This window comes from Anomaloglossus baeobatrachus, unplaced genomic scaffold (assembly GCF_048569485.1).
Source record: "Anomaloglossus baeobatrachus isolate aAnoBae1 unplaced genomic scaffold, aAnoBae1.hap1 Scaffold_118, whole genome shotgun sequence".
Classification (NCBI taxonomy): Eukaryota; Metazoa; Chordata; class Amphibia; order Anura; family Aromobatidae; genus Anomaloglossus; species Anomaloglossus baeobatrachus.
Window position 1 is genome coordinate 323,305 of NW_027441888.1, and position 15,613 is coordinate 338,917.

Genomic DNA, 15,613 nt, shown 5'->3' on the forward strand with positions numbered 1-15,613 from the left:
ACCGTGGGAACCTCCATCTGCGGCCACGGCTAACCTAAGTGACGTCACCACTGATTGCTGCTCAGTCTCTGCCTGAACCTCATAGCTGGCAGTCATGTGCCATGATCACGCTGTGACTTTACATGTAGCATAGCTTGAATCATCGTGGCACCTCGTGTGGATTATGTTGGAGATGCACAGGTGTTTTGGGGATTAATAAAGTTGTAAAAGAGGGTATCCACTACATACACGTTGTGCACACACGGCACCACTACATACACATCATGCACACATGCCTCCGCTACATACACAGCTTTGCTACATAGACATAGTACACACATAGCACAGTTCCATACACATCGTACACATGCGGCTCTGCTCCATATACTTCGTACACACATATTCAGCAACTTGTGTTCAAGACCGATCAGGTCCAAACGTTTTTATTTGAAAGTCGCTCAACAAATCTTCTCCTCACCTGAACTTATCAATAAAGAATTCAATGCAGCAAAGATTGAAATAACAGTGTGAAGGGGTCGCATACATACGCAACAGGGGTCACATACATACGCAACAGGGGTCACATACATACACAATAGGGGTCACATACATACGCAACAGGGGTCACATACATACGCAACAGGGGTCACATACATACGCAACAGTGGTTTACCATAACTGTCCACTGACACCGCGCCTCATCCAGTGTGTGCACCACAAGAAAAAGATGCGATCAAAGATCTTGATAATTATATAAAGATTTTATTATCATAAATAGGTGCAGGGTGAATAAGAGAAAGCATACAAAAAGGGGTGTACAATCCCAGAGGTGCACTAATCAAAATTGATATTAATATGAAAGAGGGGGGAGATTGGCAGTCACTATAAATAACAACATTATTAAGTATATAGTGATTGCATATCATTTGACAATTGTCATATCATGCTTTAAATCATACCAAAACCTGGCACCACACCCCTCAATAATATAGCAATGATAGTAGTCCAATCCTAACAATGCACACTGCGTCCAGTGCAAGAGCATTATATGAGGATAATGGACACTTACCAATATATAACAATGCACACAGCGTCCAGTGCAAGAGCATTATATGAAGATAATGGGCACTTACCAATATATAACAATGCACACAGCGTCCAGTGCAAGAGCATTATATGAGGATAATGGGCACTTACCAATATATAACAATGCACAGTGCGTCCAGTGCAAGAGCATTATATGAAGATAATGGGCACTTACCAATATATAACAATGCACACAGCGTCCAGTGCAAGAGCATTATATGAAGATAATGGGCACTTACCAATATATAACAATGCACAGTGCGTCCAGTGCAAGAGCATTATATGAGGATAATGGACACTTACCAATATATAACAATGCACACTGCGTCCAGTGCAAGAGCATTATATGAAGATAATGGGCACTTACCAATATATAACAATGCACACTGCGTCCAGTGCAAGAGCATTATATGAGGATAATGGGCACTTACCAATATATAACAATGCACACAGCGTCCAGTGCAAGAGCATTATATGAAGATAATGGGCACTTACCAATATATAACAATGCACAGTGCGTCCAGTGCAAGAGCATTATATGAGGATAATGGGCACTTACCAATATATAACAATGCACAGTGCGTCCAGTGCAAGAGCATTATATGAAGATAATGGGCACTTACCAATATATAACAATGCACACTGCGTCCAGTGCAAGAGCATTATATGAGGATAATGGGCACTTACCAATATATAACAATGCACACAGCGTCCAGTGCAAGAGCATTATATGAGGATAATGGGCACTTACCAATATATAACAATGCACACAGCGTCCAGTGCAAGAGCATTATATGAAGATAATGGGCACTTACCAATATATAACAATGCACACAGCGTCCAGTGCAAGAGCATTATATGAGGATAATGGGCACTTACCAATATATAACAATGCACAGTGCGTCCAGTGCAAGAGCATTATATGAGGATAATGGGCACTTACCAATATATAACAATGCACACTGCGTCCAGTGCAAGAGCATTATATGAAGATAATGGGCACTTACCAATATATAACAATGCACAGTGCGTCCAGTGCAAGAGCATTATATGAGGATAATGGGCACTTACCAATATATAACAATGCACACAGCGTCCAGTGCAAGAGCATTATATGAAGATAATGGGCACTTACCAATATATAACAATGCACACTGCGTCCAGTGCAAGAGCATTATATGAGGATAATGGGCACTTACCAATATATAACAATGCACACAGCGTCCAGTGCAAGAGCATTATATGAGGATAATGGGCACTTACCAATATATAACAATGCACACAGCGTCCAGTGCAAGAGCATTATATGAGGATAATGGGCACTTACCAATATATAACAATGCACAGTGCGTCCAGTGCAAGAGCATTATATGAGGATAATGGGCACTTACCAATATATAACAATGCACACAGCGTCCAGTGCAAGAGCATTATATGAGGATAATGGGCACTTACCAATATATAACAATGCACACAGCGTCCAGTGCAAGAGCATTATATGAGGATAATGGACACTTACCAATATATAACAATGCACACTGCGTCCAGTGCAAGAGCATTATATGAGGATAATGGGCACTTACCAATATATAACAATGCACACAGCGTCCAGTGCAAGAGCATTATATGAGGATAATGGGCACTTACCAATATATAACAATGCACAGTGCGTCCAGTGCAAGAGCATTATATGAAGATAATGGGCACTTACCAATATATAACAATGCACAGTGCGTCCAGTGCAAGAGCATTATATGAGGATAATGGGCACTTACCAATATATAACAATGCACAGTGCGTCCAGTGCAAGAGCATTATATGAGGATAATGGGCACTTACCAATATATAACAATGCACACAGCGTCCAGTGCAAGAGCATTATATGAGGATAATGGGCACTTACCAATATATAACAATGCACAGTGCGTCCAGTGCAAGAGCATTATATGAGGATAATGGGCACTTACCAATATATAACAATGCACACAGCGTCCAGTGCAAGAGCATTATATGAGGATAATGGGCACTTACCAATATATAACAATGCACAGTGCGTCCAGTGCAAGAGCATTATATGAGGATAATGGGCACTTACCAATATATAACAATGCACACAGCGTCCAGTGCAAGAGCATTATATGAAGATAATGGGCACTTACCAATATATAACAATGCACACTGCGTCCAGTGCAAGAGCATTATATGAGGATAATGGGCACTTACCAATATATAACAATGCACACAGCGTCCAGTGCAAGAGCATTATATGAGGATAATGGGCACTTACCAATATATAACAATGCACACAGCGTCCAGTGCAAGAGCATTATATGAGGATAATGGGCACTTACCAATATATAACAATGCACAGTGCGTCCAGTGCAAGAGCATTATATGAAGATAATGGGCACTTACCAATATATAACAATGCACAGTGCGTCCAGTGCAAGAGCATTATATGAGGATAATGGGCACTTACCAATATATAACAATGCACAGTGCGTCCAGTGCAAGAGCATTATATGAAGATAATGGGCACTTACCAATATATAACAATGCACAGTGCGTCCAGTGCAAGAGCATTATATGAGGATAATGGGCACTTACCAATATATAACAATGCACAGTGCGTCCAGTGCAAGAGCATTATATGAGGATAATGGGCACTTACCAATATATAACAATGCACACAGCGTCCAGTGCAAGAGCATTATATGAGGATAATGGGCACTTACCAATATATAACAATGCACAGTGCGTCCAGTGCAAGAGCATTATATGAGGATAATGGGCACTTACCAATATATAACAATGCACACAGCGTCCAGTGCAAGAGCATTATATGAGGATAATGGGCACTTACCAATATATAACAATGCACACAGCGTCCAGTGCAAGAGCATTATATGAGGATAATGGGCACTTACCAATATATAACAATGCACAGTGCGTCCAGTGCAAGAGCATTATATGAGGATAATGGGCACTTACCAATATATAACAATGCACACAGCGTCCAGTGCAAGAGCATTATATGAGGATAATGGGCACTTACCAATATATAACAATGCACAGTGCGTCCAGTGCAAGAGCATTATATGAGGATAATGGGCACTTACCAATATATAACAATGCACACAGCGTCCAGTGCAAGAGCATTATATGAGGATAATGGGCACTTACCAATATATAACAATGCACACAGCGTCCAGTGCAAGAGCATTATATGAGGATAATGGGCACTTACCAATATATAACAATGCACACAGCGTCCAGTGCAAGAGCATTATATGAGGATAATGGGCACTTACCAATATATAACAATGCACACAGCGTCCAGTGCAAGAGCATTATATGAGGATAATGGGCACTTACCAATATATAACAATGCACACAGCGTCCAGTGCAAGAGCATTATATGAAGATAATGGGCACTTACCAATATATAACAATGCACACTGCGTCCAGTGCAAGAGCATTATATGAGGATAATGGGCACTTACCAATATATAACAATGCACACAGCGTCCAGTGCAAGAGCATTATATGAGGATAATGGGCACTTACCAATATATAACAATGCACAGTGCGTCCAGTGCAAGAGCATTATATGAAGATAATGGGCACTTACCAATATATAACAATGCACACTGCGTCCAGTGCAAGAGCATTATATGAGGATAATGGACACTTACCAATATATAACAATGCACACTGCGTCCAGTGCAAGAGCATTATATGAGGATAATGGGCACTTACCAATATATAACAATGCACACAGCGTCCAGTGCAAGAGCATTATATGAGGATAATGGGCACTTACCAATATATAACAATGCACACAGCGTCCAGTGCAAGAGCATTATATGAGGATAATGGACACTTACCAATATATAACAATGCACACTGCGTCCAGTGCAAGAGCATTATATGAGGATAATGGGCACTTACCAATATATAACAATGCACACAGCGTCCAGTGCAAGAGCATTATATGAGGATAATGGGCACTTACCAATATATAACAATGCACACAGCGTCCAGTGCAAGAGCATTATATGAGGATAATGGGCACTTACCAATATATAACAATGCACAGTGCGTCCAGTGCAAGAGCATTATATGAGGATAATGGGCACTTACCAATATATAACAATGCACACAGCGTCCAGTGCAAGAGCATTATATGAGGATAATGGGCACTTACCAATATATAACAATGCACAGTGCGTCCAGTGCAAGAGCATTATATGAGGATAATGGGCACTTACCAATATATAACAATGCACACAGCGTCCAGTGCAAGAGCATTATATGAGGATAATGGGCACTTACCAATATATAACAATGCACAGTGCGTCCAGTGCAAGAGCATTATATGAGGATAATGGGCACTTACCAATATATAACAATGCACACAGCGTCCAGTGCAAGAGCATTATATGAGGATAATGGGCACTTACCAATATATAACAATGCACACAGCGTCCAGTGCAAGAGCATTATATGAGGATAATGGGCACTTACCAATATATAACAATGCACACAGCGTCCAGTGCAAGAGCATTATATGAGGATAATGGGCACTTACCAATATATAACAATGCACACAGCGTCCAGTGCAAGAGCATTATATGAGGATAATGGGCACTTACCAATATATAACAATGCACACAGCGTCCAGTGCAAGAGCATTATATGAAGATAATGGGCACTTACCAATATATAACAATGCACACTGCGTCCAGTGCAAGAGCATTATATGAGGATAATGGGCACTTACCAATATATAACAATGCACAGTGCGTCCAGTGCAAGAGCATTATATGAGGATAATGGGCACTTACCAATATATAACAATGCACACAGCGTCCAGTGCAAGAGCATTATATGAAGATAATGGGCACTTACCAATATATAACAATGCACAGTGCGTCCAGTGCAAGAGCATTATATGAGGATAATGGGCACTTACCAATATATAACAATGCACACAGCGTCCAGTGCAAGAGCATTATATGAGGATAATGGGCACTTACCAATATATAACAATGCACAGTGCGTCCAGTGCAAGAGCATTATATGAGGATAATGGGCACTTACCAATATATAACAATGCACAGTGCGTCCAGTGCAAGAGCATTATATGAAGATAATGGGCACTTACCAATATATAACAATGCACAGTGCGTCCAGTGCAAGAGCATTATATGAGGATAATGGGCACTTACCAATATATAACAATGCACAGTGCGTCCAGTGCAAGAGCATTATATGAGGATAATGGGCACTTACCAATATATAACAATGCACAGTGCGTCCAGTGCAAGAGCATTATATGAGGATAATGGGCACTTACCAATATATAACAATGCACACAGCGTCCAGTGCAAGAGCATTATATGAGGATAATGGGCACTTACCAATATATAACAATGCACAGTGCGTCCAGTGCAAGAGCATTATATGAGGATAATGGGCACTTACCAATATATAACAATGCACACAGCGTCCAGTGCAAGAGCATTATATGAGGATAATGGGCACTTACCAATATATAACAATGCACACTGCGTCCAGTGCAAGAGCATTATATGTGCGGACAAGTTTGAAAATCACTTGTAGAATGATATTATGATGGCCTGTAGGAAATATCGGGAGGGTGATGATGCTGTTTCTAGAATCCTGCCATCATATAAGATGAATCTACCTTCTCTGTATTTTGTGCTGATGAATGTGATAATTTGGCCCCTACAACACCAGGTCCAGTCTTTTTGATTAAAATTTGCTTTTATGATGGACAACATTATATGTCCAGTGAGATCCAAGTGTGAATTTCTCTACAATAGTTTCCCTTTGTTTTAACTTTTCAGTTTTCTTTAAAACCGTCTAACTTCAACAGAATTGCCATAAACTGCAAAAAAAGACCATTCCCCGTCTGCCGTGATCTATCCCTCAGCTGTGCTTGGCTGATGGCTCTAATCTACAGATAAGAGCCACCGAGCCGCATCCTCTAATCACCCAGAGATGTGTCACCGCTCGTTACTAATTATTTTACCGATGAAGACTGATGAGTTTGATTATTTCAGTAGATTTGTTATTGTCTATACTCACACTTATTCACTACAGTAGTTAGCGCCCAAAATACTCTGATTTAGCCTCTTACTGCACCCAGTTTTTCCGTTCCTAACGAGGTGAAAACTTTGGAAGCTTCTTCTGTTTTTAATGATTCGGAGATATTTGTTCTGTGACACATTGTACTTTATGTTTCTGGCAATTTTAGGTTGTAATTTTCAAACAAGTTTTATGCTCTTAAAATAGAAACCACACAAAATAGTTAAATAACATTTACCTTATTCCTACTTTAGGGCGGCAGCATTTTCAAACATTCCCTTTAATTTTTCTAACATCCTTTTATTTTTTTGTAGATGCTAGGAGGCTTAAAAGTTTACAAACAAGTGTTTATATGTTCAATTAAATCAACAAAACTTATTTTCCAGGTTGTTCCTCATGACAGCACCATAGGAGGTTGCTCCTCATATCCTCTATAGGGACAGGAAACACACAAGAGGTTAAAGGCCTCTCCCACCCTCACCCTCTCAGTGTTTTCCTGTCCCGATACAGGACAGACGCAGGAGGTAGTGCAGCAGCGGGAGGCACCTACCTGGAGACTGACTCGGGAGGATCGGGGGGGTTCACCTTTCTCCTCCTTCCTGTTTAGTGGTCCGAGGCCTACACCTCTCCAAGGTAAGTCCCTAAGCCTGCCCCAGTAGAGCGGGACAATGCTCCTGGCGCCAGACGCTTCTCTCTGAGGGCTGTAGGCATCGTGCCATGATGGCTGTAACTGCGCTTCCGGTCATGCGCAGTGCGTGCCTTCCACTCCAGAACGCACTTTGGGTGCTGTCATGATGGACTCAAGGAAATACAATTACCAGTAGGTGTAATTCTTGTTTTTTGGATAACAATTCACTTTTAAAATTACCTTCGGGGGCCTAGATTTTAAAAAAAATTGCTCTCTTCATAGTATCAAACACCACATTCAGGAATTAACACAAAGTGGAATGCAAAAAAAATTTGGATTTTTCAATGTAATTTTGATTTAACCACAATTTTTGCATTTTCAGAAAGGGTAACAGGAAACAATTGGAACTTATAGATTATTTTCCAATTTCTCCTGAATCTGACAATAGCCGATATTCGGCTGTACAGTACTGTCTGGGCACATGGCCGAGATCAGAAAGGAAAGAGTCTATTTAGTTTTTGGAACCCAGATTTTGCAGTCAAAAACTAGTTTACAGGTAGAAAGTTACGAGGGGGAGTGCTTGTGGTCACCTGGCAGCTCAAGACATGGCAACCATGAACAGACTTGGACTATATAATAATATACTAATTTTTATTTCTATAGCGCCAACATATTCCACAGTGCTTTACTGTCTATTCGGCTTTTCAGATCCTAGTGACTACTTTGAACATCACCCTTTAACCCCTATTCATGGATCTGGACTTACACAGGGACCCCTAGTCTGGGGCCACAGAGTTAGCTGCTGCTTGAGTGCGAGATGGCAAGAAGAATAGTCAGGTAGTCGGGTCAGAACCAGGAGGCAGAGAAAATAGAAAATCAGAAGATGTAAGAGTAGTCAGCAAACAGGTCGAGAAGAGAACAGGAAACAGAGGATGTGAACACACAGGACTGAACCAGAGGAGAACAAGGCTGTATCTGGCAGCTTCCAGCAATATACTTCCAGCTCTAGTAGGGTGTGGTGCTTTCCAATTGGCTGAAGCAGAGCAGATTACCTCAGCTGGACTGCACACACTGCCAGACTGGATTGTACTACACATCCCAGCCACCCTAATCTTAGGGACTAGACAGAGCCTGCACCGTCTGTAGCGTCAGGTTCTGACATCTCCATCACCAGCTCCACCGGCAGAATGAATAAGGCCGTGCCTGGTGACAGAAGCTGATGTCGCTAGAGCAGATCCCAGAGGAGATCTGACACACCATTTGCACAAGCCCAGAACAGCAGAAAACCAGAGCAGAAGAAAGTGTCGTAAAGTGACTCCATTTTGGAAATTATAGCCCTCAGTGAATTTCTCCATAGTTGTAGTGACTAGAGTTGATCGAACCCACCAAAAACCGGGACCGGCGGATCACAGCCAGATTTTAAAAAGAGTCCGATCCACTCCAGAATCCAGTGCCCATAAAAGTCAATGGGGACCAGAATTCGGAGATTAAAAATGTTTGTGGAGGGGATAGGTAGGTACAGTGCTGGCCCAAAGTATTCGCACCCCTGCAATTCTGTCAGATAATACGCAGTTTCTTCTTGAAAATGATTGCAATCACAAATTCTTTGGTATTATTATCTTCATTTCTTTTGCTTGCAATGAAAAAACACAAAAGAGAATGAAACAAAAATCAAATCATTGCTCATTTCACACAAAACTCCAAAAATGGGCCAGACAAAAGTATTGGCACCCTTAGCCTAAGGCGGGCTTTGCACACTACGACATCGCAGGTGCGATGTCGGTGGGGTCAAATTGAAAATGACGTACTTCCGGCATCGCATGCGACGTCGTAGTGTGTAAAGGCTCGATGATACGATTAACGAGCGCAAAAGCATCGTAAACGTATCATCGGTGCAGTGTCGGCGTAATCCATGATTACGCTGACGCGACGGTCCGATGTTGTTCCTCGTTCCTGCGGCAGCACACATCGCTGTGTGTGAAGCCGCAGCAGCGAGGAACATCTCCTACCGGCGTCACCGCGGCTTCCGTAGGATATGCGGAAGGAAGGAGGTTATTTTCTTTGAATGCCTCTTTTTTTTCCTGTAAACTCTATGTTGATGGCTTTTCCCAAAAAGCTCTACTTTTGTCTTATCTGACCAGAGAACATTCTTCCAAAACGTTTTAGGCTTTCTCAGGTAAGTTTTGGCAAACTCCAGCCTGGCTGTTTTATGTCTCGGGGTAAGAAGTGGGGTCTTCCTCGGTATCCTACCATACAGTCCCTTTTCATTCAGACGCCGACGGATAGTACGGGTTGACACTGTTATACCCTCGGACTGCAGGGCAGTTTGAACTTGTTTGGATGTTAGTCGAGGTTCTTTATCCACCATCCGCACAATCTGGCGTGGAAATCTCTCGTCAATTTTTCTTTTCCTTCCACATCTAGGGAGGTTAGCCACAGTGCCATGGGCTTTAAACGTCTTGACACTGCGCACCGTAGACACAGGAACTTTCAGGTCTTTGGAGATGGACTTGTAGCCTTCAGATTGCTCATGCTTCCTCACAATTTGGATTCTCAAGTCCTCAGACAGTTCTTTGGTCTTCTTTCTTTTCTCCATGCTCAATGTGGTACACACAAGGACACAGGACCGAGGTTCAGTCAACTTTAATCCATGTCAACTGGCTACAAGTGTGATTTAGTTATTGCCAACACCTGTTAGGTGCCACAGGTCAGTTACAGGTGCTGTTAATTACACAAATTAGAGAAGCATCACATGATTTTTTCAAACAGTGCCAATACTTTTGTCCACCCCCTTGTTATCTTTGGTGTTGAATTATATCCAATTTGGCTTTATGACGATTTTTTTTTATTTTTTTCATTGAAGACAAATTAAATGAAGATAATAATACCAAAGAATTTATGATTGCAATCATTTTCAAGAAGAAACTGAGTATTATCTGACAGAATTGCAGGGGTGCCAATACTTTTGGCCAGCACTGTAGGAGCGAGTGTGGCATACTCAGAGTCGCTGTCATGGCGGCAAACTCCTTCCGGGTCATGTTTTTCCCTTCCGGAGCCAACAATTCAATATTCACTACTTTACCCACCCATCGGCGCGTGTAATTGGTTTCTGTTAGACATGCCCCCATCCTGAGTGGCAGCGTGTCAACTAACCGCAACCAATCACAGGCGCCAGGACAGCCAGTGGGCGGGGAAAGCAGTGTATCTCTCGCAAGTGTGACTCCGGCTTTTTTTTTTTTTAAATAAATAATTTAAAAAAAAAAAAAAAGACGTGCGGTCCCCCTTAATTTTCATCCCCAGCCATATTAATGCCGGCTGGAGGCTGGTATGCTCAGCCCGTAGCAGCCCGGTATTGCTGCATATGTTAGATGTGACAATCCCGGTACATTACCGGCCCTTTCTGGTGGTGTGATGCGGTGCCAATCGGGGTAATAGGAGGTTAACAGCGGCGCACAGCTGCTAGTAAGCCCTAGGTTGTGATGGCACGGGCGCCTATGAGTTACCAGCATCACAAACCTGTAAATGAATGTAAATAAACAAGACAGAGAAAAATCCTTTATTTGGCATAAAGTACAAAACGCACCACTTTATTAAGCCCAAACACCCTGCAGCTCCTGCGTAATCCACACAAGGTTCGATGACGACACATCCAGCTCTGTTACATCTCACAGCTAGCAGCCGTAGAGAAGACTGCCAGCTCTGAGTGTAGCCTATTACTGAGCCGCAATGAGCGATGACTGCAGCAGAGACTGTTACAGGCTGTAGGGGCTTGTCAACCTGGAACCAATCACAGATGAGAGGATGTCCGGTGGGCGTGGAAAACACGTAAAGATGTGTGTATGCAATGCACAGTACAGGAAGTGAATGCGCGACCCGGAAGCAGTGTGCCGCCATTAAACCGAGTCTCGATAAGTATGAAACTCTCACTTATTTCTTCTTTTATTTTTACTTTAATTGCCGAATCTGGATCGTGCACCCAGAATTCCGGGCCCGGGTCCGGCACTCAGAGTGTTGAAACCGCGCGGATCCGGACTTTTACAGTCCAGATCCTCTCAGCCCTAGTAGTGACTATTTTGACTGACAGGCACTTTCCAGGAATTAGCACGCAGTGGATGTTGGAGAGTGAAAATTGCAGATACAGTATATCACAAAAGTTAGTACACCTCTCATGTTTTTGTAAATAATGAATTCTATATTTTCATGGGACAACACTGAAGATCTGACACTTTCATGTAATGTACAGTGTCAGTGTGCAGCTTGTGTAACAATGTAAATTGCCATTACTGTCAAAAGTGCTGGCAACAAACATGAGTACCCCTAAGTGAAATGGCCACATTGTGCTCAAATTGTGCTGGACTTCCGGCCGCTGAGAACGAGGCTTGGAATAGAGCGCATGTATTGCCTGTCAGGAAATGAGGAGGAGTTCCCTCCTCCGCTCCCCAACGTCCGGATGCTGTGGGCGTGTTTCCTAATGGAACGCACGCCGTGCAATCCAGGAAGTGAAGGGAGCTAATGGCGAGGCGATTGCAATTTTCAATGGAATTGATACCAGGTGAGATAAAACGGGCATGATTGGACTAGATGTAATGTTAATATTTATAAAAGACCCCATTTGAGAGACGTCGGGCTCTCTAATACTATGAGCAGATGATAGCTGGGTATAAGAACCTCATCTACAGTAAGCATTATGTCCCCTGAAGAGTCGTTTAAGACGTAACGCGTCGGGACGCTGATAGGGTCAATGTAGGGGTCCAGCGTTACAGATCTAGCTGTGGACCGTCCTTGTTAGGACGGGAGCTTGGGGTACCAGACAGCTCTTTTATTTTCTCCAGGAGGTCTTAGGGACAGCTAAATTTGGAGAAAGGCCCTGGACCCAATTTCCTGGTGGAAGACTCTGTATACCCTGACCTAATAGGGCGCGGTGAGATCTGTCCTAGTCCTTGTATTGTATTATATACTGTCCCGTGTGTTTGACCGCTGTCAGCACCCTGTGGAAAATGTATATATTTATTTAGGTCTATTCTGTTGCTTTTGCTGTGTTCTTTTTAGGACCACTATCCAGTACTTGATAGCAAATGTAATAGTATTGTTTTCTGGGGTTTTTTGTGTTTTTTTTTCTTGTGTTTTTTTTGTATGACTATTTGTGGCTGTTGCAGAGGCCCCCATCTATTGGCCAGTATAGTGCCAGAGGTAATCTATAGGGCATTATTGCTATATGCTGGTCCAACTAAATAGTTTGGGAACCCTGACCGCTTATTGAGTTTACGTAAATCCAAGCGAAGAAAGAATTTTCTTCATTTTAAAATTTCTATATTAATAAAGATTTAAATTTTATGATGCTATTTGATTAATATTTATCTGATTTGGTAGTGCTGTTGCAACAAGCATATTTTATGAAAAAAATAACAGGTTTTATTCTTAACAGATGACTGTACCATGAGACCAGTGGGACAACTGACATGTTCAATTTATAAGTCAGATGACCTTGAGATCACACAGGATTCAACTAAAGTGAATGCCATTATTCCAGATATCCCATCTTCCTTTCACAGCAAAGATCTATCATCTGAACATATGAAACGGGTCCTCTCTTCTGAATCTTTACAAACTACTAAAATAAATAAAAGTCACAAAAAAGGCAGTAGGAAACTAACTGCTCTTAAAGGAAAGAAGCCAATTTCACAATTAAAAAATGGAAATAGTTTTCCCTTTGAAACATAATTTGTTAAACATCAAACAATTCACACAGAGGAGAAGACATTTTCTTGTTCCAAATGTAAGAAATATTTTACTCAGAAATCAAACCTTCTAAAACATCAGAGAACTCACACAGGGGAGTATCCATATTCATGTTCCGAATGTGGGAAATGTTTTAACCAGAAATCAGATCTTGTTAGACATCAAAGAACTCATACAGGGGAGAAGCCATTTTCATGTTCAGAATGTGGGAAATGTTTTACCCGGAAATCAAATCTTGTTATACATCAAAGAACTCATACAGGGGAGAAGTCATTTTCATGTTCAGAATGTGGGAAATATTTTAACACCAAATCAAGTCTTATTACACATCACAGAACTCACACAGGTGAGAAGCCTTTTTCATGTTCAGAATGCGGGAGAAGTTTTAGCCAGAAAATAAGTCTTGTTAACCATGAGAGAATTCATACTAGGGAGAAGTCATATTCATGTTCAGAATGTGGAAAATGTTTTAACCGGAAAACAAATCTTGTTACACATCACAGTACTCATACAGGGGAGAAGTCATTTTCATGTTCAGAATGTGGGAAATGTTTTAACCAAAAATCACATCTTGTTACACACCAGAGAACTCACACAGGGGAGAAGCCATATTCATGTTCAGAATGTGGGAAATGTTTTAACCGAAAATCACTTCTTGTTACACACCAGAGAACTCACACAGGGGAGAAGCCTTTTTCATGTTCAGAATGTGGGAAATGTTTTACCCAAAAATCGCAACTTGGTAAACACCACAGAATTCACACAGGGGAGAAATGCTTGCCATGTTCAGAATGAGGGAAATATTTTACAAACTCATGACTTCTTTTTAAATATCACAAAACTCACAAGGGCCATTATCATACCTAGAAGGTGAGAAATGTTTTACTTGAAAATTATAATTTGTTGACCACTAAGAAAAATTCACATGGGGAGAAACCATATATTTGGCAAGCGGGACAAGAAAACACAAAAGAGACAGTCAAAGTAAAGGCAAGTAAGTACATGAAAAGGAAAGCATGTTAGAAGTTACATTAGAGTCAAAATATATTCAGTTACTAATAGATGTCTGTTTTCTAAAAATCCAATAAAAAGCAATATTCCATGTGCACTGAACATTTCACATCTATATCTATAATTGCCTTATTCTGTCTGTCTGTCTTGCTCCAAAATTGTGTCACCGTGACAGTGTCACTGTGACAGTGTCATAAAAGTGACAACTGTCGGATTGGCCGCTGGGCTCGGCCTGGCCCCGCCACGGATTGGCCTCTCGCCCCGGCCCCCTGCACGTATTGGGCGCTCGGCCAGGCCCCGCCCCCTCACGCATTGGATGCTCGCCCTGGCCCCGCCCCCCGCACGCATTCCCCCGAACCCACACGGAGACGCCCGACTCCCAGGTGACTGCTGCATCCCCGGGAGACCACACCGGCAGGACTAAGTGGAGAAAAGCCATTAGCTTATCCCACCTGCTGGCACACGTGTGCCGGAGCCGGCGTAGGCTGGTAACTATAGTACACATCGGGTAACTATAGAAACTGCTTTCCTTAGTTACCCGATGTAACTAGCTTACCCCGGCTCCCGCACACGTCGGCACTGTCGCTTTTAATAGTTACCATTTCTCCACTTTCTCGGCGCGCTCCCGTGCACTGTGTACACTACAGTTGCCGCGCGACAAGCTCCGATCACATGTTGTCATGTGACCAGGAAGTTGCGGCGCAGCCACTTGCGGCGCAGCCACTGTCCTGTACACACTGTACGGCTGCTTTCAGACGTCCGTGTCACACATAGCACACATGCATGTTTATACACACACAGCAGACACACATGGATACACCGAGCGCATACACACATACCGCACATGCATGTACACACACACACACACACTCTGCTGTACACTCACCCAGCAATGCGGTCCCCGGCACTGAAGTCCCCAGCGCTGTTCCTACTTCCAGCTCCTCAGGGCACTTAATATTCAGTGAGTATAATAAGCGGCGATAAGGAGCGGGAGGCAGCAGAACCGGAGACAGCATTGCTGGAGAGAGGTAAATATAGAAAATATTTTTATTAAAA

The 15,613-nt window shown here is 42.3% G+C and overlaps 1 protein-coding gene across 1 annotated transcript in view; it reads left to right on the forward strand.

Annotated features, from left to right (window-relative positions):
• LOC142260522 (uncharacterized) overlaps positions 1-15,613 on the forward strand; it is a 200,817-nt gene that overhangs the window by 113,632 nt on the left and 71,572 nt on the right. Inside the window, exons 7-8 of the mRNA XM_075331970.1 lie at positions 13,233-13,448; positions 13,533-14,330. Coding sequence (XP_075188085.1) covers positions 13,233-13,448; positions 13,533-14,330 — 1,014 coding nt within the window. The remainder of the gene's footprint in view (positions 1-13,232; positions 13,449-13,532; positions 14,331-15,613) is intronic.